Source organism: Eschrichtius robustus, chromosome 13, assembly GCF_028021215.1.
Source record: "Eschrichtius robustus isolate mEscRob2 chromosome 13, mEscRob2.pri, whole genome shotgun sequence".
Taxonomy (NCBI): Eukaryota; Metazoa; Chordata; class Mammalia; order Artiodactyla; family Eschrichtiidae; genus Eschrichtius; species Eschrichtius robustus.
In genome coordinates, this window is record NC_090836.1 from 95,894,516 (window position 1) to 95,916,952 (window position 22,437).

The window sequence follows — 22,437 nt, forward strand, 5'->3', positions numbered from 1 at the left end:
TTGCCCACACCCAAAATGCAAAGAGTCCCCGCTATTCAAAACTGCTGGTTTTTAGGAAGTGCTGCTACATCAAGAGACTACGCACCAGACCCCAGCAGGACAGGACTTCCTCCCCACACTGTGCTGGGCGGGGCAGACGGGAAGGGGCCTGTTGTAGCTGAGATGACGGATCCCTGCCTGAGCAGCCCGAGCCGCAGCTGGGTCAGTGGGCCTCAGGAGCACAGGCCACCTTTCCCCGGGGGCTTCAGAATGGACTTGTGCCACCCAGGTAAGCACCTGGGCCGCCCTGTCAGTTTCCTGTTCTGTAGAATGGGGATAATAGTGCCTGCCTCACAGGAATCGGTGTGTAAATAGATATAACACAGATGGGACATGCAGAAGCAGGCAGCAGATATTTATGAGCTTAGGCTAGGTGCCAAGCTGTGTTGCATATGCTGGGAGTCCCGCAAACAAAGCAGGCGTGGCCCCTGCCCTCATGAGCTTACGCTCTAGAGGGGGAGACAGACAGTAAATACATGAATGTACCATGTCAGGTGGTGACAAGCAGGATGAAGACCAGTAAAGTGAGATAAGGAAGATGGGTGGCTGGAAGTCCTCAAGAGGAGACAGCGTTTGAGCAGAGACTTGTAGGAGGGAAGGGAGTGATCCATGTGGATTTCTGGGGAAAGAATATTCCAGGCAAAGGAACAGCCAGTGCAAAGGCCCTGAGGTGGGACTGAGAAAGGTTGTTTGTGTCGAAGATGATGATGTCTGCGAGAATGATAACTGTCTGGGTGGCACAAGGGCCCTGCAGCCCGTTTGGCCTCTGGTGAGTGACAGTGGCCTTTGGGGAGGCTGAGGGCACCACCTTTGCCAGTGGAGGGGCCAGCAGGGGATGAGCAGCAGGGGACCATGGCTGAGACCCTACCTGGTAAGCAGGAGAGGAGGCTGTCAGTTGGTACAGGAAGGGGACAGGACTGTGTTGTGTTGTGTTTCTGTGAGGCCGAGAGGAGAGCAGCCAAGTTTCTGCGCCCTGCATCTCAGAATGTTCCAGCATGGCCTGGAACTCCAGAAGACAAGGGGTGCCAGGAGCTGTCCAGTTCCCCAGGTCCAGATGACGTGAACCCTATTAGCAACAGACCCCTTTCTTCAAACAAAACCTAAAACAAAGCAGTCTGAGCCCACCCACTGGGCCTCCCCTCGCCCCACGTGTTCTGGGGAACACAGAGAAGCACTGACCCATTTCAACAGCTGGAACAAAGGAGGCCAGGAGAGGGACAGTCTTGCGGAGGCAGGATGACTCCCCACCTCCTAGCTCCCTGTCCAGTGCTCTCTCCCCGAACCCCATGTTTCTCCTGGGGGCTTTTGGGGGCAGGTGGCTCACAGACTGTACGGCTCCGTGAACACATCTTAGGGGCAAGTAGGGACGCAAGAGGAGACCCAGGAGGAGCAGTGCCTGGCTCAAGGTCACTCAGCAGATGCGAGGGTGACAAGAAACGGTGGAGTCGTCCCCCCGCACACTGCCTGTCTTTCCACCATTATTCTTGGGGTCTTCATGTACAGAAGTCCTTAGGATGGTTGTTCCCATAATGCAAGGAGGAAACTGAGGCCCACAGAGGTGAACTGGAGGAGAGGAAGGAATGGCCCAAAGTCGGACGGCCAATAAGTGGCAGAATAAGGACAAGATCTGAGAGGAGCGAGAGGCCCAGTTTAGCCTGGGCTGTCACGGAGGGGAGGGGCGAGGCCTCCCAGGGAGGCCAAGAGGTGCGTCACTGCTTTGCTTCAGGCTGGTCCTGGGACGACAGGGATCGATGGAGTCACTGCAGGCAGTCTCTTGGGAGACGTGAGGACTCCACTGATCAGTTCGTCTACTCATTCATTCATTCATTCAGTGAGCAGTCCTGGGCTGTGCAATGCTAGAGACAGCAAAGACCCAGCCACAGGCCCAGCCCTGAGGGAGCTGCCGGCTCGGGATTGGAGGGAGGGGGAGAAAAACCCTATAGGACAGTGACCCAGGGCACATGTGCAAATGGGCACAGACCTGCAGCCAGGGAGGGAGCGACTCTCTCTACCCGGGGCAAGGGAGATCTGGGAAGACTTCCTGGAGGAAGTGGAGGGAGGGAAGGTCATTTCTCTGCCACCCAGACTGGGTCTTACCCGGAGGTCCTTCACAGCCTGGTGACTTTCCCTCTCTGAGCTCCGACTTGCCATCTCTAAGTGGGCACCATCTTCCTGGCCTCACCCCGGGGAAGTGGGGAAAGAACAAGGATTTGGAGTCAGCCCGACCTGGCTCAGATCCCAGCTGTGCACCAACCTGCCAGTGGTCATGATGGGCCTCTTCCTTCTGTGGGTTTCAGTTTCCCTGCTCATACAATGGACAGGATGGTGGCAAAGGGGCGGCCTGCCCTCCTCCAGCTGTGGGCGTCTGACACCCAGAAGCAGGTCCCCTCCCCCTACGTCTGCTGAAAAGCTGAGCGGTCCAGGCAACAAAGTCCCAGTGTGACCAAAGACAGCCGTGGGGCTGCTGCAGCAAGACTGCAGATTAAAAATAGAGGCAGATGGGCTGGGGGAGGAAGCCACACGATTTGATGCGCCTGCAGGCCCTCTGGGGCTGGGGCGGGGTGCAGCTCTACTAGCCGCCCCCCATCTCAGACCCCCCCCCGCACCCAGACCCTGAGGATCCTCCGCCTCAGGGCCCCAGGATCGCACCCTCCTCCTGCCCTGGAAAGGGGAAGCGGGGCCAGCTGTCCTGGAAGCCGGGCTGCGAGCAGATTTCTATTTCTAAAAATATGATGGGAAAGAGGAAGGACAGAGGGGAAGTAGACAGGAGCTGGGGAGATGGCCGGGGAGGCACCTGGGCACACTCAGCTGGCCTGGGCACGGGGTGCGGAGGGCAGCCCAGCCGCGGGGTGTGTGGCTCGGTGTCCAAGGCTGGCCTTCACGAGGTGTGGGAAGCACAGCCCAGTGAGGAGTAAACAGAGCTCATGGCGGTGGCGGTGGTGGCAGTTGTTACCATCGTTTTAATACTTTTGTGTTTTTTATCATTATAGTCACTATTATTATCATTAAAATCCATCTCCCATGAGCTGCACCAGTGCCTGAAACTCCATCATCACTAGGCTTGGAATCAGAAGTGACCCCCCTCAGGCTGTGTCCTTGTCACCTTCCCTGAACCTCAGTGTCGTCAGCTCTGAAATGGAGAGAAATCCCTGCTTTTAAACAAATAGGTGAAGGGTTGGAAGACCCCCCCCCCCATGCACCATGGGATGAGTGCCGCAGGCTCGGGCTGTCAGCACTGTTTCAGGGTTCAGATGCACTCGGCCAGCTGCCACCTGTTGGGGTCAGGACCTGACAGAAGGGGACAGTGGACTGAGAGGGTTCAGGAATGCGCCTGTCAAACCACGAAAAGAGCTGCATGAAAAAAAAGGCAAATAACCCCTGTCTACCCTCACGCCAACCCACTCTTCCAGGAAAAAGAAAAAAGCACTTTCCCCAGCTCTACCATGTTGGCCTTGTTTTATTTCTTACCCAAAAAGAGAAAGGGGCTCAGACTGTAGACATCATCCAGCACCTTGTCTTCATTCTCCTTGGTGGTCAGCCGTGGTCAACATTTCTGTGTCAGAATATCCAAGCTTAGCGTCCTGATGGGGTTTTGATGATTTGCGCAGAGATACTTGGCTTCTGAAGATCGATGTGAGGGTTGTGGCCTTGGAGCCCCAGATGAGTGTGAATCACAACTCTGCCCCCTTCCAGCTGTGTCCCCTCGGGCAGGTCACTTAACCTCTCTGAGCTTTGAGTGCCTCATCTATAGAATGAGATTTAGAAATACCTTCCTCCAGAGCTGTGGTCAGGATCAAACACGAGAGTGGATGGCAAGAGCCTGGAGCCCCCAGGGCCTGAAACACAGTAGGTGTTCAACCAGCATGTCTTTCCTTAGCCAACAGCTTGGCTTGTTTCGGGAGCAAGATCTCAGAACTGCTGCGGGGATGGGAAGGAGGTGAGGGAGGGGGTGTGCCCAGACAGGGCACAGGAGGGCCCCTGAGAGGAGATGGAGACAATGAGTAGGAGCCGCTAGGCAGAAAGGAGAAGGAAGGGCATTCCAGACACGGGGGAACAGCATGTGCAAAGGCCCGTGGAGGGAGAGAGCGCACTGGAACACATGAAGGGCAGCCAGGAGGCCTCAAGCCTGGGGCAGGGGCAGGCCCAATGTGAGATGAGGGTGGGGCACCAGCAGGTCTGGTGGACCTGGTAAGATTTGGGGGCTTTATCCCCAGGACAATGGGAGGGGCAGAGTGGAGGCAGCGAGACTTCAGGAGGCCCTCAGTCATCCAGACAGCGGAGTCCAGGGTTGTGTGGGGGGTGGACGCCATGGAAACAGAAAGAAGATGGACAGGGCTTGGTGATGGACACAAGGTTGAGAGAGGGGGTGCATGTCAAGGTGCCTCCTGGGGTTCTGGCTGGGGTATCTGGGGGAGCCATTCCCAGAGCTTGAGGACTCAGGAAGAAGGCCAGGTTGACGGGAAATTCTAGTTCTGTTTCAGTCACAGTGACAAATGGGCTGATGGTCAGGACACAGGGGGATGGAAGGGTCTGAAGCTGGGAGCTGAGGGTATGTGTGTGATTCCTTGGCCCAGGAGGGGAGAGGGGGATTAATGAGACCCCGCGGGGAGAGAGGAGAAGTCGGCCTGGGACCCAGCCATGGGATCCACATCGGGGATTATCAATAGAAACACGGAATTCCCACCCAGCTTCTCTCCAACAAGCAGCCTGTCTGGAATCCATGTGGCCTCCAGCAGCAGGTGTGCCCTGGGCCAGAAACAGGCCTTCAGGACACAAGCCCCAGCCAACAGGAAAACAACGAAAAGCAAACACACAAAACACAAAAGTCTGATCTTTCACCCCAAAGTCAACTAGAGGTGATTGGGTTTTTCCACCGTGGAACTCAGCCTCCCTTCACTCCTGACAGAGGAGTTCCGGGTCCCAGCCTCTAACGCTGCCTCCCTTGCTATGGTCCTACTCCCGTCTCGGTGAGGATGGCCCCTCGCTCCTTCTGTCCCTGCATGTCCCCAAAGGCATGCAGAATCCACCTCTCCTGGGATGGAGGCTTAGGTGTTGACAAACTAATGTTTTGATCCCAGCACTGCCAACTTCTTGGCTATGTGACCCAGGGCAAGTCACTTCACCTCTCTGACCCTCAGTGTCTTAAACTGAGAAAGATCCACTTGAAAGAGTTGTGAGGATTAAATGACATAATTTACATGGAGCTGCTGGCATGGAGTAGGTGTGTTTGAATTTCGAGGTTGATGAGACTCTTGCTTTGTCCCCTGGTGAAAGTGCCACCTCCCCCCACCCCCCAGGAAACCAGGATCTCTAGACCTCATAGTTGCAGGGACAGAAAGGAAAACTCCCAAGTGGGTCACTAGAAAGGTAGTACCACTCCTATTCCTTCCTTGTTCCTGAATCCCAGGCGATTACCTCTTGGGGAAAGAGCGCCATCTAATGGTCATGGATTTAGGGTGTATAGTACATCTTGGAGGACCATGCTCCACCCAAGCAGTTTATCATCTCCAAGCTGACACCTCGGCAGCACCTTCCATAGGCTGCTCCATCCCTCCATCCGGCCAGCATCCTCTGGTGGTGAAATGTGTAAGAGGACCATTGGATCCCATGGCCACATGCTCCTCCCACACCTCCTGTACTGTAAAGAGGGTCGTCCTTTAGTCTAATGTGATGTGTTGCAGTGTTCTGGGTCAGCAGATCAAGCCCTTGGGTAGTGGTGCTGGCCAAGATTCTGTGGGCAGGAAAGGCCACCATATCCAGAACAAGGGATCCAATGTAATCGGTTTGCCACCAAGTTGCTGTTTGGTCTTCTCAAGAAACAATGGGTCTCTGTCGCTGGCAGGTCTGATATTCAGCAGCGGTGGTAGCTTGGAGAGCCTGGGTGAGTGGGTCCACGCAGAACCTCCACAGAGGCCACATTCATTCGTGTACCGTTGTACCAGCACTGGGCTAGCCAGTCAGAGACTGGCTGATGTCAACTGGCTGAGTCATTCTATCTGCCTGGTGATTTAGTGCCTCTCCTGTGGTGGCTGTTTCCTGGGGAACATGAGTGTGCTTTACAGAAATCTTCATACTCTGTGCCCACTCCCATAGGGCCACCCACTTGACTCTTCCCCGGACCTCTCTGTTCCCAAACTTCCTTCTTTCCTTCTTTCTGACCGAGAAGTCAAGGCATCTTCTACTGCCCGTGAATGCATGTATATTCTTACTTCATGCTGCTTCTCTTTCCACGTGAAATAGATGACCAGGTGCCCTACCCAAAGCTCTGCTCACTGGGAGGACTTCTCACCACTCTCTTTCTGGAACACCTTGAGCAGGTCTGCAGTTCAATAGCTGTCCAGTTTTACTTGTACACAAACACTGAGCCACCCATCCTGGAACCGAGTTCAGGCATTTTTCTCCTTTGTCATGAGGTCACAAGGGACCCATCCATAAAGACATAGTATGAGCTGAGGGACCTGGTACAACAGAATGACAGCAAGTGGATGACACGGGGGTCTGGGTCACCTGTCCCTGGGGCTTCCTGGAGCCTTCTGTCTCTGTCTCTGCTCACACCTGTTCCTGGGTGAACCACTTACAAAGGATTGCTGTTGGGCCCACTTGACTTTATGACTCGGTGGGTCAGACCCATCTTGGCTGCTTGACAGGGGAATCATTACCATTTACACTTGCCACAGTGTTGCAGGAGCCTTCCTTCCGGGGGCCTGGCCTCTCCTTCAGTCAATAGGGCCTGGGATCTAAAACCTGCTCAGGTCCACAAACCAGGCAAGGGCTCTTGGCTTTTCATGTAGTGACTGCCCTTTGGGAGGGGCATATCCTTGGGCAAGGCAGCTCCATTTGGGCTGAGGTAAGTTCCTGGGGAGGGACTCAGTTGTGAGTCATCAGGAGGCTACACACACGCACACACGCGCACACACACACACACACACACACACACACACACCCAGCAGCTGAGAGAGTGGGTGCCTTGGTCCTGAGGGGGAGAACTGGGTGACACAACATGGCTCCCATTATACATGTGTTGTACCCTTACCGCATGTCAGATCCTCACTGAGCATTTGACGCAATTCAGATTTTCTTAATCCTGACAACCACCGTCTAGGTTATGGTTCATGCTTCAGAGTCAAGGACACTGTATAAGTTGAGTTTCAGGTGTGGCTGATGTAACAAAAAGACTCAGCATAACAGTGACTGAGACATTCTCAAAACTTATTTCTCTCTCATTGAAAAGTCCAAGTGGGTAGCTGGTGGAGGTGCACATGATGACTCTTCTCCACATGGTTGCCCAGGGCCCAGCCCCCTTCTAGCTTGGTGCTCTGCCATCTCAATACCCAGCTAACATCTCAAAGTCCAAGATGACTGCTCAGTCAACAGGAGGGGAAGTAGGGAAAGGGACCTCTTGATATTCTCTGCTTTTATTTGGAAGAGATCATATCTGTCCTTGCAAAACCTTTAAGAAACGTGACCAGGTGCTTCCCAAAGCAAGGACTTGAGAGTCGAGAGGATTTGGATGGGCAGACAGGAAAAGGCATCACAGGGTGGAGGAGCTGTAGAGGCAAAGGTGGAGAAGTAAGACTGAGGGTTAGACCATTTGGGGGCAGTGAGGAGCAGGCAGGCTGGGCTGGCAGGCTCTTGTTGAGAATGGTGGGGATAAGGCTGGCTGGATGAGGACTTTTCCCCCTATGGAATAAGGATTCCATGGAGATTTTGACCAGGAGAGTGTTATGGATGGGACAGGAAGGGGGGGTGGGGGGGGGGGGTAGAGGTAGGTCAGCTGACCCAGGTGGGGAAATGGTCATAGCACCTTGCCAGAACATTGGCACACCTGTGTCTCCTTTAATTCATTTCCAGGTGACAAGGAAAGAACTCAGACTTCGTAGTCATCCCAACCCAAGTCCCACCCTGGCTCAGCAACTTGCCCCTTTGGGACCCTGGCCAGGTCACCTCACTTCTCTGCGCCTGAGTGTCTGGGGCAGGCACTGTGAAATGTCCCCCCAAATTCAGTTTCCCCATCTTACATAGTAAGGATATCAGGACCACCCTATTAAAGGCTCATTACCCAGCCTCCCTTGAAGGTAGCTGTAACCGTGTGGCTACATCTGGCCAATGGGATGTGAGGCAAAATGATCACCACTTCCTGGTCATACAAACAAATGAATAAGTGACAGATGCGCGATCCAGTGAAGAAGTAAAGATGCAGCAAACGATGAATGCCTTCAGCAAGTATTGCACTGAGCGCCTGCTATGTGTCAGGCTCTTTCTAGGTGCTGAGGATACAGCAGTGAGCAAAATTGTTGACGTGCCTATTCTCATGGGGCTGAGTGGAATGAGTAGAACACAAAAGATGCAAGTAAACAAGATGGCTTAGGCAGCCTGTACCCAGAGGGGCAGAAGAAACATAAAGCTGGTAGGAGGGGAGTGTGGGGAGGGACTGCTTTAGACAGGGCAGTCCGGGAAGGCCTCTTGGAGGAGGTGACATCTGAGCCAAGGCCTGGATGAAGAGGGCAAGCAAGTCATGGGTTTCTAGAAGGAAGAGGGCCCTGGGGAAGTGAGAGCTAGCTGGGGTGGCTGGAGCCGAGTGATGGAGGGGAGGGCGGGGAATGAGCCAGGGACCACCAGTTCTTCTCTCCTCTCCAGACCCAGGGGAGCTGAGCAGCGGGGAGGCGGAGGAGCTGCAGCGGATCAAATGGCATCGGAAGCAGCTTCTGGAGGACATCCAGGTGTGCTCACACTCACGCTCACAAATACACATGCTCCTGTCCACCCACATGTTCGTGCTGACACACCCTCAAACCACACATACCCACAAGCAAGCAGCCATACACGTTCGCACACCTCCTGACCCAGCCTGGGCCAAGAGCGGGGCCAGATTCCAGCCCACATGTAGCCTCAGCCTCGGCCCCCAGGAGTGGGGAGAACAGAATTCCCAGGGGAGTCCCCACTCCTGGGTTCAGCTGCCAGGGCTCAGAGAGAGCCAGGAGAGCAGGGGAGAGAAAGGGAACAATCAGTTCAGCACCTACTATGTGCAGAGCCCCGCCTGCATAGCCTCAGTCTGGTCTCATCTCCAACCCGGACCTCAGATTCATCCCCCCGAAAATGTAGACCATTTGGTCAAGATAACACCATTATCTGCCCGGCACTTGTCAGTTCACCAGTTTCTCAGGCATCAGCTCATCTGATTCTCAGCCACCTTCTGAAACAGGCCCTGCTTCTGCTCCTGGAATGTGCCACCATGCTCAGTCCTGCCCCCTGGCCTTTGCACTCACGGTCCCCTCTGCCTGAGACTCTCCTAATCCCTCCTCATGGCTCCTTCTTCTCCTAGTTCATTCTCAGCCCAAATGCCTCTCCTTCTAGGGGCCGCCCTGTCCACTCTGGCTGCAGCTGGTGGGACCCCACCTCCCATCCCAACACGTGTACACCTAAGATTCCAGAGAAAGACGAAGGCACAAGATAACTCCCTCAGCAAGTACTTACCATGTGCCAGGCTCTTTCTAGACCGTTACTCTGACCATTTTCTGCATGGTCATTTCATTTGCCCCATGATCCAAAGTCCAGTGGGGTGAGCTCCATGTAAGGAGAGCCTGGGTCTGTTTCCCACCACTATATCCCAAGTCCAATAGTCAGAGCATAGTAGGTACTCAGTTAATACTTACGAGTGAACCTTCATTTTATTTGTGGGGAAGCCACTCAGTGACTTGGCCAAGTTCACATGGACAGGAGCTGACTCGGCTCAGAAAGAGGCTCCAGGCCCCATGCTGCTCCTGGGTCCCAGGACAAACCCCTATTAGGACTACCCCCATCCCAAAGATCTGGAGGGAGGTGAGGGAAGGCTGGGGTGCCTTTGGGGGCTCTTGCTGCTGCCACTGAATTAGGGGGTCTCCTCTGCCACTGGGCACCTCCCGCCAGGTCAAGATGGAAAAGGCTTGGGGGGGTGTCAGGGAAAGCACAGGCTTGGAGTCAGTTGTTGGACGTGTCCCTTCACCTCTCTGGGCCTCAGTGTCCTGTAAATTTCACAGGAATTGCAAAGTCCCTGAGAAGAGGTCCTGTGCCATCTTGTACCCTGTTGACCCATAGCACCTGGCTCGTAGTGGCCACAGAGTCTAGGGAGCGGGACAGGGTGAATGGATGGATGGAGGGAAACCAGAGAGGAGCTGGGGCCTGACCACTGGGTGAGAGTTTGTACCTCCTGCCTGGGGAGGCAGTAAGGAGCCATGGATGGAGTTTGAGCGGAAGAAGGGCTGGCACCAAGCTGTGCTTCAGAAAGATGGCAGCTGGGTGGAGGAGGGCCTGTCGGGAAGTTTTGGCTCAAGGGTGGGACACTTTTCAGCTGCAGAGGTGAGAGATGGGAAGACCAGAAATAGAGTGGGGGAAAGGCTAGGGACTGGGGACTCTCTCACCCCAAGAGAGGAGCCCCGGGAGAACTAGGTATAAACAGAGGCAAGAAGTTTGGCTTGGGATTTTGAGGATATGAGATATTCGGGAAAGGGATCCACCAGGGGGAGGGTCCCTTAGTGGCAGCTCAAGACAGAGGTTTGGGAATCACGCCTGGAAGTGGGAATGGTTGTGTTTGGGGTGGGGGGGGTGGTCGTGAAGCCCTTTCTGTCCCAGGCTCCGCCCCCTGACTCTACCTCCCCACCCTGCCCCCGCCACCCCACAGAAGCTGAAGGACGAGATCGCAGATGTGTTTGCTCAAATCGACTGCTTCGAGACAGCAGAGGAGAGGTGAGGGGCCCGGCAGGGGACCCTGGGAAGCTGCTACAGTGGCTTCCTGAGGATGTCACATGCCATGAGCGAGAGTGAATGAGCCCAGGCCCTGGTGAAATCAGGGGTCGGACCCCCAGAGGGGAGGCATAGGGGGGTGAAATAGGAACAGGGCGGCCCTGACACTCCATCCCGTGGTCTGGTCTGGTCCTTGCTTCCAACAGCCCGTCTCTTCAGCAGCAACCCCGTTCTCCCACCTCCTCCACCCAAAGTCTCTCCTAACCCACCCTGACCCAGCCCCTGACCAATCGCTGGCCAGGAGCATCCTGGGATGGGCCAGGGAGAGGGGAATTTCAGCCCCAAGGATGAGGACAAGGAAGCCAGGGGCCTTACGGGGACAGGAGCCTGGCCTGTGGCAAGGCCAAGGCTGGTCCACCTCACTCCACCCATAAGATGTCACAACCTCACCCCTTCTATAGGAAGACTGCCCCTGGCTCTGTGACCTGCGGTTGGTCCTCCCCTCACTGGGCCTCAGTTTCCCCACTTGTACGATGAGAAGGTTGGTCCCTACATAATCCCCTAGGGCCCCAGGGCACTGACTCCTCCGTACGGTGTCCCAGGAGATCCCCACCCTGCCCCTGCCAGCCTTCAGTTCTCTGATGCCTCTGATCTCCACCTTCCTAGCCCGGACACGTGCATGCACTCACGCCCGCATACACACGTGCACTGCCCCTGTGTCTCCAGCCCCAACGATGACAACAACATAACGTTTACACGGCACCTAACACTAGCTATTTTCAATGCTTTAACCTCTCAACAATGCTTGGGGGGCAGGTGGTAGAGTCACCGCATTCTACAGATGAGGAAACTGAGTCCCAGAGAGATGAGTGGGATTTGCACCAGGAGCCTGGCTCCAGAGCCTGTGCTCTCACCCCCAACCTCCCTGTTATCTTGCTCCCCCTCTAAGCACGGGGCCCCTCTAAATCCACCCCCCAGAAGCATCTCTGGCTCCTGAGGCCACAGCTCCAGAGCTGGGCCCATTGGAAATATCGTCTCGTAGCTCAGGAAGGGGCCCAGACCCTGCATTTCTCACATTTTCCCCGGTGATTCCAGCCCCACTTGGAGGCCCTTAGGGAATACTGGCTCTAGCTGAGGGAAGCATCCTCGGGGATTGGAGGGGTGTCCCGGGGTCCGGGGGCGTCCAGGCTGATGTCTTCCTGTCTACAGCCGCATGGCCCAGAAGGAGAAGGAGCTGGGCATCGGGCGCAAGAAATTCAACATGGACCCCGTGAAGGTAGGCAGTGCGGGGGCCGAGTCAGGGGGCCGGGAGAGCTACATGCTGGGTCCCTCCACAATGTCCTCTTCTTCCCCTCAACTGACACAATTACCCACTTTACAGATGAGGAAACTGAAGCCCTGCGGGGCTCAGCATCTTATCCTGCGCCTGTTATGGCTGGGGGCTCCGCCATCCCACAGCATAGTAGCCCCAGGGCATGAGGTGGGAGCCAGGAGGATGGGGTGGGGTCTGTGATGTCTGTCCCCCGCTCTGTGAGTTGGACTTTGGGCAGTGGGGCCCTTAAACTCTGGGGCTCAGTCTCCGGAAGTGTCTTCCAGCCCCTCAGCTGGGGGAGCCAGTCCTGGGACGCTGGCGTGGAGCCCTGAGCGCTCAGGGCTCAGCTACGCTCTAACCCCACCCCCGGCCCCACCCCCACTGGCCTCAGAGCACCCCCAGTCCCCACCCCTCGCCCAGCCAGGTGGCCCTGGGCTCCTTTCCTGTAGGAGCTGAGACAGGAGGAAGCCACAAGTTGACACACGGAGGTGGGGTCAGGGAAGCCAAGGGGTCCCTGGAAATTTACTGCTCTCGCTTAGAAGGCTGCCTCTTCCCCATCACAGGCCTCCCGTGTCCCACTGGCACAGCAATCAACCCCTGCCCCCATCCACAGGGACCACACAGACCACACACACACACACACACACACACGCACGCACGCACGCATGCGCTAACTCACTTCCTACCTGATCCTGCCTGAGCGCCCCTCAGGGAGGGGCCACTGAGGGGTCCCCTGGGCCATCTGCCTGTCACTCAGAGCCCTCCACAACCTGTCCCCCCTATCCCAGCAGCCTCTTCTCCAAAAGGGATAGGGGCTCGAAGGCATCATCATGGAAAACCAGACACCAACCCCTCCAACTCCTAAAATTAGATGACAGACTTCAAGTGCCTGGGTTGGGTTGTGGGGAGAGATGTCTGAGATATTGTCAAATCAGAAAATCGGGCGAGGCACACTCCCATTTTCACACAGAAAAGGGAGGAAAGGACCACCCAGGAAACCATCTACCTCCAAGTGGTAGGACTGAGCAATTTCCTCTCCTTTTGACTGAGCAGTTTTTTTCTAATTTTTATACAATGGACATAGATTACTTGTAAGAAAAAATGAAACACTATGTTTAAATAATATGAATTTTAAGGGGGACAAAAGGAAGGGCTGAATCATTCAATCTTAAAATTATAAACTCATAGAATCACCGAAGCATATCATAAAAGAGTGTCAGACTGAAGGGAACCCTGGGGAGCACCTGGCATGAACCTGGTTCAAGGCAGGAACGCCATCTCTCTTTGCACGCCTCTGCTGATGGGGAACTCACCACCTTACAAAGGCAACTTCTTTTATGGAGGGGACACAACTTCCCGGAACAAGCTCTGCCAATGCTAGAATGCCAGGCCCAGGGCTCTGGCCACGGGGGCTCCCTCCCTCCCTCCTCCCAGGCCAGCCGCTGGGCGGGGCTACTCACGGGCTCTGTGTACCACCTCCAGGGCATCCAGTATCTCACTGAGCACAAGCTGCTAACCCCTGATGTCCAAGATATCGCCCAGTTCTTGTACAAGGGCGAGGGCCTCAACAAGACGGCCATCGGCACCTACCTGGGGGAGAGGTAAGGAGGGTGGGGCCTTAGGGAGGCAGAGAATGAGGGTGTGCAGGTGTGCACAGGTGTGGGTGAGGGGGTTGTGTGTGCAGGTAAGTAAGGGAATGAGTCATGTTAGGAAAGTCATAACTCCTGGGGTTGAGCAGGCTAACTGATCACGCCCCTCCAGACCCTGAACCAAGGCCTGCCTGCCTGCCTTCATTCCTTCCTTCACTCATTTAGAAAACAAGTAGATATTTTTAGTATCTACCGTGTACCAGGCAGTGTTCCAAGCCCTGGATTTACACCAGTGAACAAGATAGGCAAAACTCCTGGTCGGGGGGGCCGGCAGGGGGGTTAAATTGGGAGTATGGGATTAACAGATGCACACTACCATATATAACAGATAAACAACAAGGATTTACTGTGTAGTACAGGGAACTATATTCAATATCCTGTAATAAACTATAATGGAAAAGAATTGAAAAAAGGAATACAGATATATACATATATATGTATAACCAAATCACTTTGCTGTGCACCTGAAAATAACACTGTTGTAAATCAACTATACTTCAGTTAAAAAAAAAAAAAACAACTACTGGGAATTCCCTGGATGTCCAGTGGTTAGGACTCGGCACTTTCACTTCCATGGGCCTGGGTTCAGCCCTGGTCGGGGAACTAAGAGCCCGCAAGTCACGTGTCATGGCCAAAAACAAAAACAAAACAAAATCAAAAAATTCCTGCCCTCAAGGAGGTACATTCTAATGGGGAAGACAGATCCCAAAATATGTAAAATAAGTTAGAAAATTATAAATTCTTTGGAATACAAATAAAGCAGTGAAGGGAGATGAGAAAGTTCTGGGAACCATGCTTCGACGGCTGTGACTTTAAATAGTGTGGACACAAAGGGTCTCACAGAGAAGGTGAACTTTGCCTGAAATTTAAAGGAGGTGAGCAGTGTAGCTCTGGGGGAAGAGCATTTCAGGCAGAGGGAGCAGTGCATGCAGAGGCCCTGGGGCAGAAGCCTGCTTAAAGAACAGCAGGCTAGTGAGACTGGAAGAGAGAGAGGAAGGGAGAAAGTAGTAGGTGACAAGGTGGGGATCCCTGAGAGGGTTCTGGGCAGAGGAGTGGTCTGAGGGGACCCTTCTGGCTGCTGGGTGGCATATAGACTATAGGGGACAGGCGTGGAGCCGGGCCAGCAAGCCAGGAACCCTTCCCCCAGGCTCCCCAGAGGACACTCTCCTTCTCCTAAGCAAGCAGGGAGCCCAGGTGGCAAGAAGGGCAGCGCTTTCTGATTTCAGATCTGGGAAGGGGAAGGAAATGGGGGTGGGCATTTTCTCTTCATTTTACAGATGTGTACACTGGGGCTTGGGGAGGTCGAGTGGCTCGTGTGGGGTCACCCAGGAAGGAAGTGGCAGAGGAAGGATTTGACTCAGGGCAGGCTGCTCTGAAACCAGAGCTCCCTTCCCGGGTGAGGACAGTCCTGGTGAGCCGTCGGGGGGGTGGGGCGTCTGCTGTGTGTGGGAGGGGGCGGGGGGACAGTGATGTGGGCTCAGACAGATGTGAACAGACCAGATGGTGGCTGGATTCAGAAGGAGGACATCTCTCCCCTCCTTGGCCTCCCCCACCTCGACTGGCCCCAGGAGGTGGGTGCCAGCAAATGCCCGAGTGTGTCCCGCCCTCCCTTCTGCCTCCTCGCCAGGGACCCCATCAACCTGCAGGTCCTCCAGGCCTTCGTAGATTGCCACGAGTTCGCCAACCTCAACCTCGTCCAGGCCCTCAGGTGAGTGGTCCAGGGGGCAGGGGCCTGACCCTCGAGGGTGGTACGGCAGGAAGGGTTGGGGCATCACCCTCCACATGGCTAACAGCACAAACAAGGCATCAGGAGAAAGAATGAATAAATGAGGGAACTCCCTGGCGGTCCAGTGGTTAGGACTCAGCGCTTTCATCGCTGAGGGTCCGGGAGCTAAAATCCTGCAAGCTGCGTGGTGCGGCCAAAAAAAAAATTTTTTTATAAATAAATAAATAAACTTAATTAATGACATCATCCCCCACATAGAGCTGAGGTTAGATGAGATAATAGGTGTGGGCTGCCTGGAGGAGCACCTGGCTCGTTACCACTACTACTGTTATCATATTACATCATTATTATAATAATATTTAATCATAATCATTATTACTATTATGATGCCATTCCCATCCCACTGCTCTTTGGATTAGTGCTTGTTTTACTTATTTTATTAATGCAGCTTAGTGTGTACTGCATTTATTATTACTTATTATTTTCTAATTAGGATATTATTGTTGCTACTCATTTTTACAACAATGGGAGGCATTACAGTATATGCGTTAGGAGCACAAGCTCTGGAGCCAGACTGCTCAGTTCATATCCTACCTCTGCTACTCACCCCTTGGGAAAGTCTCACACACACACACACACACAAAAAATACCTCTCCATGCCTCAGTTTCTTCATCTGTAAAATGTGGATACTAACAGTACCAACCTCATAGGGTGATGAGGACTAAATGAGAAAATGCTTAGAATTGGTCCACAGTAAGTGCTTAGTAAGTCTTGCTGCTGCAGATGATGCCTGGAAAATCAGCTCGTGAGTGGGGGCATTTGTTCTGGGCTTTGATGGATGATTAGGAGTTTGCTAGGCAGAGAAGGAAGAAGCCACCACCATCTAAGCAATGTGGCCTTCCCTCTGACTCCCATGCTTTTTAAAGGAGAGGGGTAGGTTGGGAGTCTCCAACATTCATTCATTCATTTATTCACCTGTTCATTCTTTCACTCACTCAGCTAGCCTTTACTGAGCAGTTACTGGCTGTCCCAGCTCAGCAGGAGATGTGAGAGGAGCAGGCACTGCCCTTGCCCTTGGGGAACTTAGTTGGAAGCTGTGGAAATCATTCACTTCTAAGAAAGGGGTGCCCAGCCAAGGGAAGACACTCCTCCAGGGTCCCACAGTCAAATCCCAGGGCCCAGTGGCCAGGCGGGGAGGAGCCTCAGAACCCGGGAATCCACAGGGCTAAGGTGGACTGGCACGCAAATGGTGCTGGGTCTCAGATGGGCAGAGGGGTGTGCCCGCTCAGCTCCTGTATTCTAGAAGATAAAGCATTTCTTGGATCCCTCCTGCAGTCTTGGTGCTCGAAGAACAAATTCCACTGACCCCCCCCCACCCCCCCGACACCCATGAGCCTAGATGACAGGTGCAGAGTCTCTCATTTACAGGATAAAGAGACTAAGCCTGGGAGACACAGAACAGCTTAGGGGGTGGGGGGATGGGGAAGCCCCTAAGCCCCCTCTGAGAGCCTCCCCCACCTCCACTGCCCAGGGTTCTGTTCTTCCCCCAGACAATTCTTGTGGAGCTTCCGACTGCCAGGCGAGGCCCAGAAGATCGACCGCATGATGGAGACCTTTGCCACCCGATACTGCCTCTGCAACCCAGGTGTCTTCCAATCCACAGGTGCCAGTGTGGGAGGGGACCCTGCCAGACACAAATCTGCCTTCCGAGGCACCTCGGCCTCTCTACCCCCTCAGGTCTCTCCCAAGCATCCAGACCCTGGGAGCTCAGATCCCCTCATGAACCCTCACTGAGTGCCAACTCTGTGCCAGGCCCTCTGCTGGGTGCTTGTCAGGCAGAGCTGCCTCAGGGCATGATCCTTGGGAGAGAAGGCAGGAAATAATGGCACAGGGTGCTAAGGCATCAGTGCCTCATCTGAGGGCAGGGATGGGGGACTCAGCGTGTCCAGGCTGGCTTCCCGGAGGTCCTGAGGTCTGAATGGGGTTTTGAAGGATGAATAGGAGTTCTCCAGGAGGTCAAGGGGAGAAATGGCCTTTTGGGCAGGAGTTCTAGTTTGAGCAAAGGCACAGAAGCATGAAACAGCCTGAGCAGGATGCAGGGCGCAAAGGGGTATAGAAAGATATCAGCAAAGCTCAGTCCTCCACATCCCCCAACATGGTGGGCGAAAAGTCATCATGGCAGGCTTGTCCTGGCCTCTTCTCTGGGTCTGAAGATACCATAGCAATAACCAAGTCCACATATTGAGCACTCCCCATGTGCTAAGTGCTTTACTCATGCAAAGTCATGTAATCCTTACATCCACTCTACAAGGTCATCAGTGTTCTCATCCCTGCAGAACACAGACTCCGAGATGTGAAGGGAGCTTTTCAGCAGTATATCCATGGGCAAGTCCTACAGAGCATTTGCCTACCTTGTAGTTATATACAAATTAGGGATTTGCTTGTTTGTCATCTGTCAGCCCCACAAGTCTAAATGTCTCACAAGGGTGGGGACCATACAGATTTTTTCACCAGTGAATCCCCATTCTGTAGCACTTAGGAAGTACACAATAAATATTTGTAGGAAGGAAGAAATTTTAAAGCACCAGATTTGAATCAGAGTCTCACTACTTAATTTTGTGACCTTGGACATGTAACTCACTCTCCCTGTGTCTCAGTTTCCTAATCTGTAAAATGGTGGTGGTAACAGTGCCTACCTCATAGTGTTGTCAAGGGCTGTAAAGAGCTTAGCACAGGGCAAGCACCAACATTAGTGCCACTGCTACCAGAGGTAGAAGCATCAGTGTTCTAGAACATGAAGCTACTTCAAAGTTAAACCTCCTAATATTGCAGATGGGGAAGCTGAGGCTCTGGGAACTCAGGTACTTTCCAAGGTCAACCGGAGAGTTGGGGACACAGCTGGACTTCCCTGGCTCTGGACCCAGGGCTTTAAAACATCATAGAGTAGCGATCACCTCCTTCCCAAACGCTCAGCCCAGCCTCGCTCCCGAGCACATGAAAGCCTGAATGACGGAACAGGAGCACGGCTCCGGGAGCCCCACAATGCTAATAAGATTACCAAGTGACACGTGACGAAGCCCTGAACAGTGTTGCCAGCAATAAGCATCCTCTGAGTTCCAAGAAGGCAGAGAACAGAGTGGGCAGGGGAGCTGGAAGGGCTCGGTGGGGAGGAGGGCTGGAGCCCGAGCCCAAAGAGCGGGAGGGTTTAAGTGGGTAGAAAGGGAAGAGGAGGGAGTGCCTGGCAGGGGGCCCAGCGGGAGCAGAAGTACCAGGGTGGGAAGGCACACAGGGGCTCGGGAACTGACAACTGAAGCTTGTTTGGAGCAGGGAGCCCCATAAGCGTGGGAGGCGAGGCCAGGCGTCAAATGCCAAGCCGGGAGGACAGAGCGGACCTTCAGGACATTGAAACGGCCCATTCTTGGCCCCTGGAAGGGATTGGGGCAGGGGAGGGGGGAGTGGCCAGGGCCAAGACTGTGACCGCTGTCCCGTCCCGCAGACACCTGCTACGTCCTGTCCTTCTCCATCATCATGCTCAACACCAGCCTCCACAACCCCAATGTCCGGGACAGGCCGCCCTTCGAGCGCTTTGTGTCCATGAACCGTGGCATCAATGACGGCAGTGACCTGCCTGAGGAGCAGCTGCGGGTAAGAAGGGTGTGGCCCCACCCAGCCCCATCCCCAGGCATCCAGGAAGAGCCTGTCCTTAGGTCCATGGCCCAAGAGGGGCTCCTCTAAGATAGGTCGCTCCAGGAGAGGGCGCTGCTGAGATGGGCCTCCCAGGTTGGTAACTGTCTTGATAGGGACCATCACAGAAGAGGTTGGTCCAGAGAAGGGCTTTCCCAAGTGGGCCCATCTTAAGAAGGAGGTCCAAGACTGAACACCCAGGAGGTCCTCCCAGACCTCAGCCTTTGGGGAACTCTGGGCACCCATCATTCACACCTTCCAGAAAGGGTGCCTCACGCAGCCTAGGTCTATTTTTTGGAATCCCAGATTCTTAGACTCTCAGTGGGTCAGGGCTGAAAATCCCCAGACTCTGCTCAAACCCCTCCCTCTTTCAGAGAGGAGGGAACAGGTCTTCCACAGGCTACACATCAGCTCGAGAGTCGAGAACCCAGGCCTCCCATCCCCTCCTCAAACAGCCCCCACCCCTGCTACGCTGCACCGAGCCCTGTGCCTGGCATGGGGCACCCAGGGATGAGTAAACCCACGTTCAGGGTCTGGTGGGAGGATGATACACATGTGAATTATAACCCTGCGTGATTCATGCTGCGCTGACCGTAGGAGACACGGCTGTGGAGACACAGAGGACACTATTATCACTCTCCTGGGAACAGGGGAAGGGTGCCATCCTGGAAGACTCCACAGAGGAGGTGACTTTTGAACTGGGCCTTGAACGTTGAGTGGGAGTTTGCCCAGAGGAGAAGCAGGGAAAGGACATTCCAGAAAGAGGAACTGGCCAGCACCTGACCTGGTTGGTAAAGGGAGGGGCTTCCAGAGTGGCCAGCTGGATACATACCGACAGTGATGGGCACCAAGGTTGGGCCAGAGAGACCATAGCTTCGAACGACAGCCTTAGGAGCTTGCCTACTTCCTATGGGCAAAGTGGAGCCAGGAGCTGTTTTAGAAACACAGGAGTGAGATTCAAAGCCTGGCTCTGCAAAAATGAATTGACGTTTCATTTCTAGGGCCAGAGACGCCCCAGAGCTCAATACAGCTTCAGTTCCCTCCAGGTCAGAGCACGGCAGGAGGGGAGGAGACGGTGTGAACCCCACCCTGGCAGCTCAGCACCCTGTGTACCTCCGACAGCAGAAGTCTGGTCGGTGGGGGGAGAGCCTGAGTCTGGAGCGATTCTGGTGCCCCTCGGTGTTTGAGAACAGCCTCGCCCTTAGCCCACCCCACTCCTTGGTCCCCAGAGACAGTTTATCCTGGTAGGCAGGGGGCACGACATAAAATGAGGGCTTGAGAGTAGGTTAGAGCCCAGGTCAAGTCCCATCTCCCCATTTGCCTGCTGGGTGACCTTAAATAATGACTCACCCTCTCGGAGCCACCATTTCCTCAACCAGGAGAACAGGGATGATGATGCCTGCGTCACAGAGCCGCTGTGAGTAGTAATTTTTAAAAATGTAAAGGGCATAGCCCATGCCAGGTACATAGCACAAGCTCTAAGTGGTAGCTTAGGTCGCTATTAAGAGTAATTAATAATAATTTAAAATCCCCAGCCCTTAGTAAAATGCCTAAAACGTGAAAAGCATTTGAAAACTGGTAACGCATCTCATTGTGGTACTTGGGGCAGGAAGCTGGGCGCACCTTGTCCAGCAGGTAATGAGTTAATGACATGCCAGCACCAGTCCTGTTGGATCTCCCAGGTGCCACTTTATTGCTTCAGCCCCCAAAAAGCCTCCTTCAGCAGCTCCCTCCTTAGGTATTTTTCCCAATTCAAGCCTGTTGTTAATAACAATGCACCGCATTTTTATAGAGCTTGTAACTTTCTTCTCATAGGGCTTTCCGGTCTATTATCTCAATTTAGCTTCAAGCTCTTCCTGGGAGGTCTGGGAAGGGTTTTATTATCCTCCTGGGCAGCCGAGAGGGGCAGGCACTGAGCAGGGAAAAGAATTGGAGTCACAGCCACATCCAAGTCCTGGCTCCCCCATTTTCAAGTTGTGTGACTTTAGGTAAGTGGCTTGACCTCTCTGAGCTCCCGGTTTATAGGATTAGTGTAGGTAAGCTTATAGGATTAGTAAGGTGTTTAGCACAGCACCTATGTCGTTGGACTGGCTAATTAATCCAGAAGCTTCCCAGGACACAAAGTGAACCACAGTGGCCTGGTCCTTGCTCTTCAAGGCTTTCACAGGAAGCTGCTCAGGACCGGGGGTCCTCTTGCTTTCTCTTGGGGTCTCATCTTCCCCATGTGTTAAGCAAGGACTCAGCTTTAAGCACCTTCAGGTATTCAGTTTGCAGCTTTGCAGAAGGATTCTCCAGGACACATAACATTTTTAAGTGACCTGATTTATGAAATTAAATTGACACAGATACATCACCTAAAGAGAGGTCACCCCGTGACCATGAGGGTGCGCAGCTGGGAAAGGCTTCAAAGAGGTGCATGATGGGAGCTGGGGCTCAGGCATGTTGAGCGGGTCTTGCCCTGGCCACCCTGATGGGGACGGGGCGAGTGCCTAAGAAACTCAGCCCAAAGGTACAGGGTGTAGACTCAGAAGATGGGAGATCAAATCCCAGCTCTGCCCTTATGGTTGTGTGCCCTTGAGTGTGAGCCTCAGTTTCTCCATCTGCAGAGTGGGCTGATGACACTGACCTCACATTGTTCTCCTGAGAAGCAGACAAAGCACTTCAAGCACCTGGCACCACTCACCTTGACAGGGTTGCCCAGAGAGGGAGCCAGGGTGGAGGAGGGGAAGAAGCAGAGAGGATAGAAGGAGGGCTTGTCCACTCTCCAGTGTCACAGGTGGAGAAACCGAGGTCTGGGCAAGGGAACAGTCTCCCAGTTCAGGGCATCTTCTGCTGCAGGCAAGGCCGGACCTCCTGGGTTCCTGTCCAAGCGTCTCCATCAGAACTGACCATATACTGGGCCCATTAAGTCATCTCGACAACCTTAGGCAGCAGGTACCATCCCCAGTTTACAGCTAAGGAAACTGAGCTCCAACAGAGGTAACTGGCCAAGGGTCTCAGTCTGTGAGGAGTCCAGATTCAAACCCATGTCTGTCTGACTCCAAAGCCCTTCCCTCTGCAGAGACCAGAAAGCAAGATTAGGGGATGGAGATCTTGGCCGTGTTTCCCAGCTTCCAGTTTCTTCCTGGCTGGAGGAATCTCAGCTCATATCATGGAAAAGATGGGGGATTGATGGTTGGCTTCAGGCTCGGCTAGATCCAGTTGCTCAGTGAGGTCAGAAGAGCGCAGTCTGGTCTCTCCATCTCTGAGCAACCTCCTCTTCCAAGTCGGCTTCCCTCTTAAATGGGCGTTCCCCAAGTTGCAGCAA

At 54.0% G+C, this 22,437-nt stretch overlaps 1 protein-coding gene across 1 annotated transcript in view; it reads left to right on the forward strand.

Annotated features, from left to right (window-relative positions):
- Window positions 1-234: 234 nt before the first annotated feature.
- CYTH4 (cytohesin 4) overlaps window positions 235-22,437 on the forward strand; it is a 28,221-nt gene continuing 6,018 nt past the window's right edge. The window contains exons 1-8 of the mRNA XM_068560558.1: window positions 235-268; window positions 8,677-8,759; window positions 10,697-10,761; window positions 11,968-12,034; window positions 13,553-13,671; window positions 15,347-15,427; window positions 16,997-17,109; window positions 18,943-19,091. Coding sequence (XP_068416659.1) covers window positions 250-268; window positions 8,677-8,759; window positions 10,697-10,761; window positions 11,968-12,034; window positions 13,553-13,671; window positions 15,347-15,427; window positions 16,997-17,109; window positions 18,943-19,091 — 696 coding nt within the window. The 5' untranslated portion in view covers window positions 235-249. The remainder of the gene's footprint in view (window positions 269-8,676; window positions 8,760-10,696; window positions 10,762-11,967; window positions 12,035-13,552; window positions 13,672-15,346; window positions 15,428-16,996; window positions 17,110-18,942; window positions 19,092-22,437) is intronic.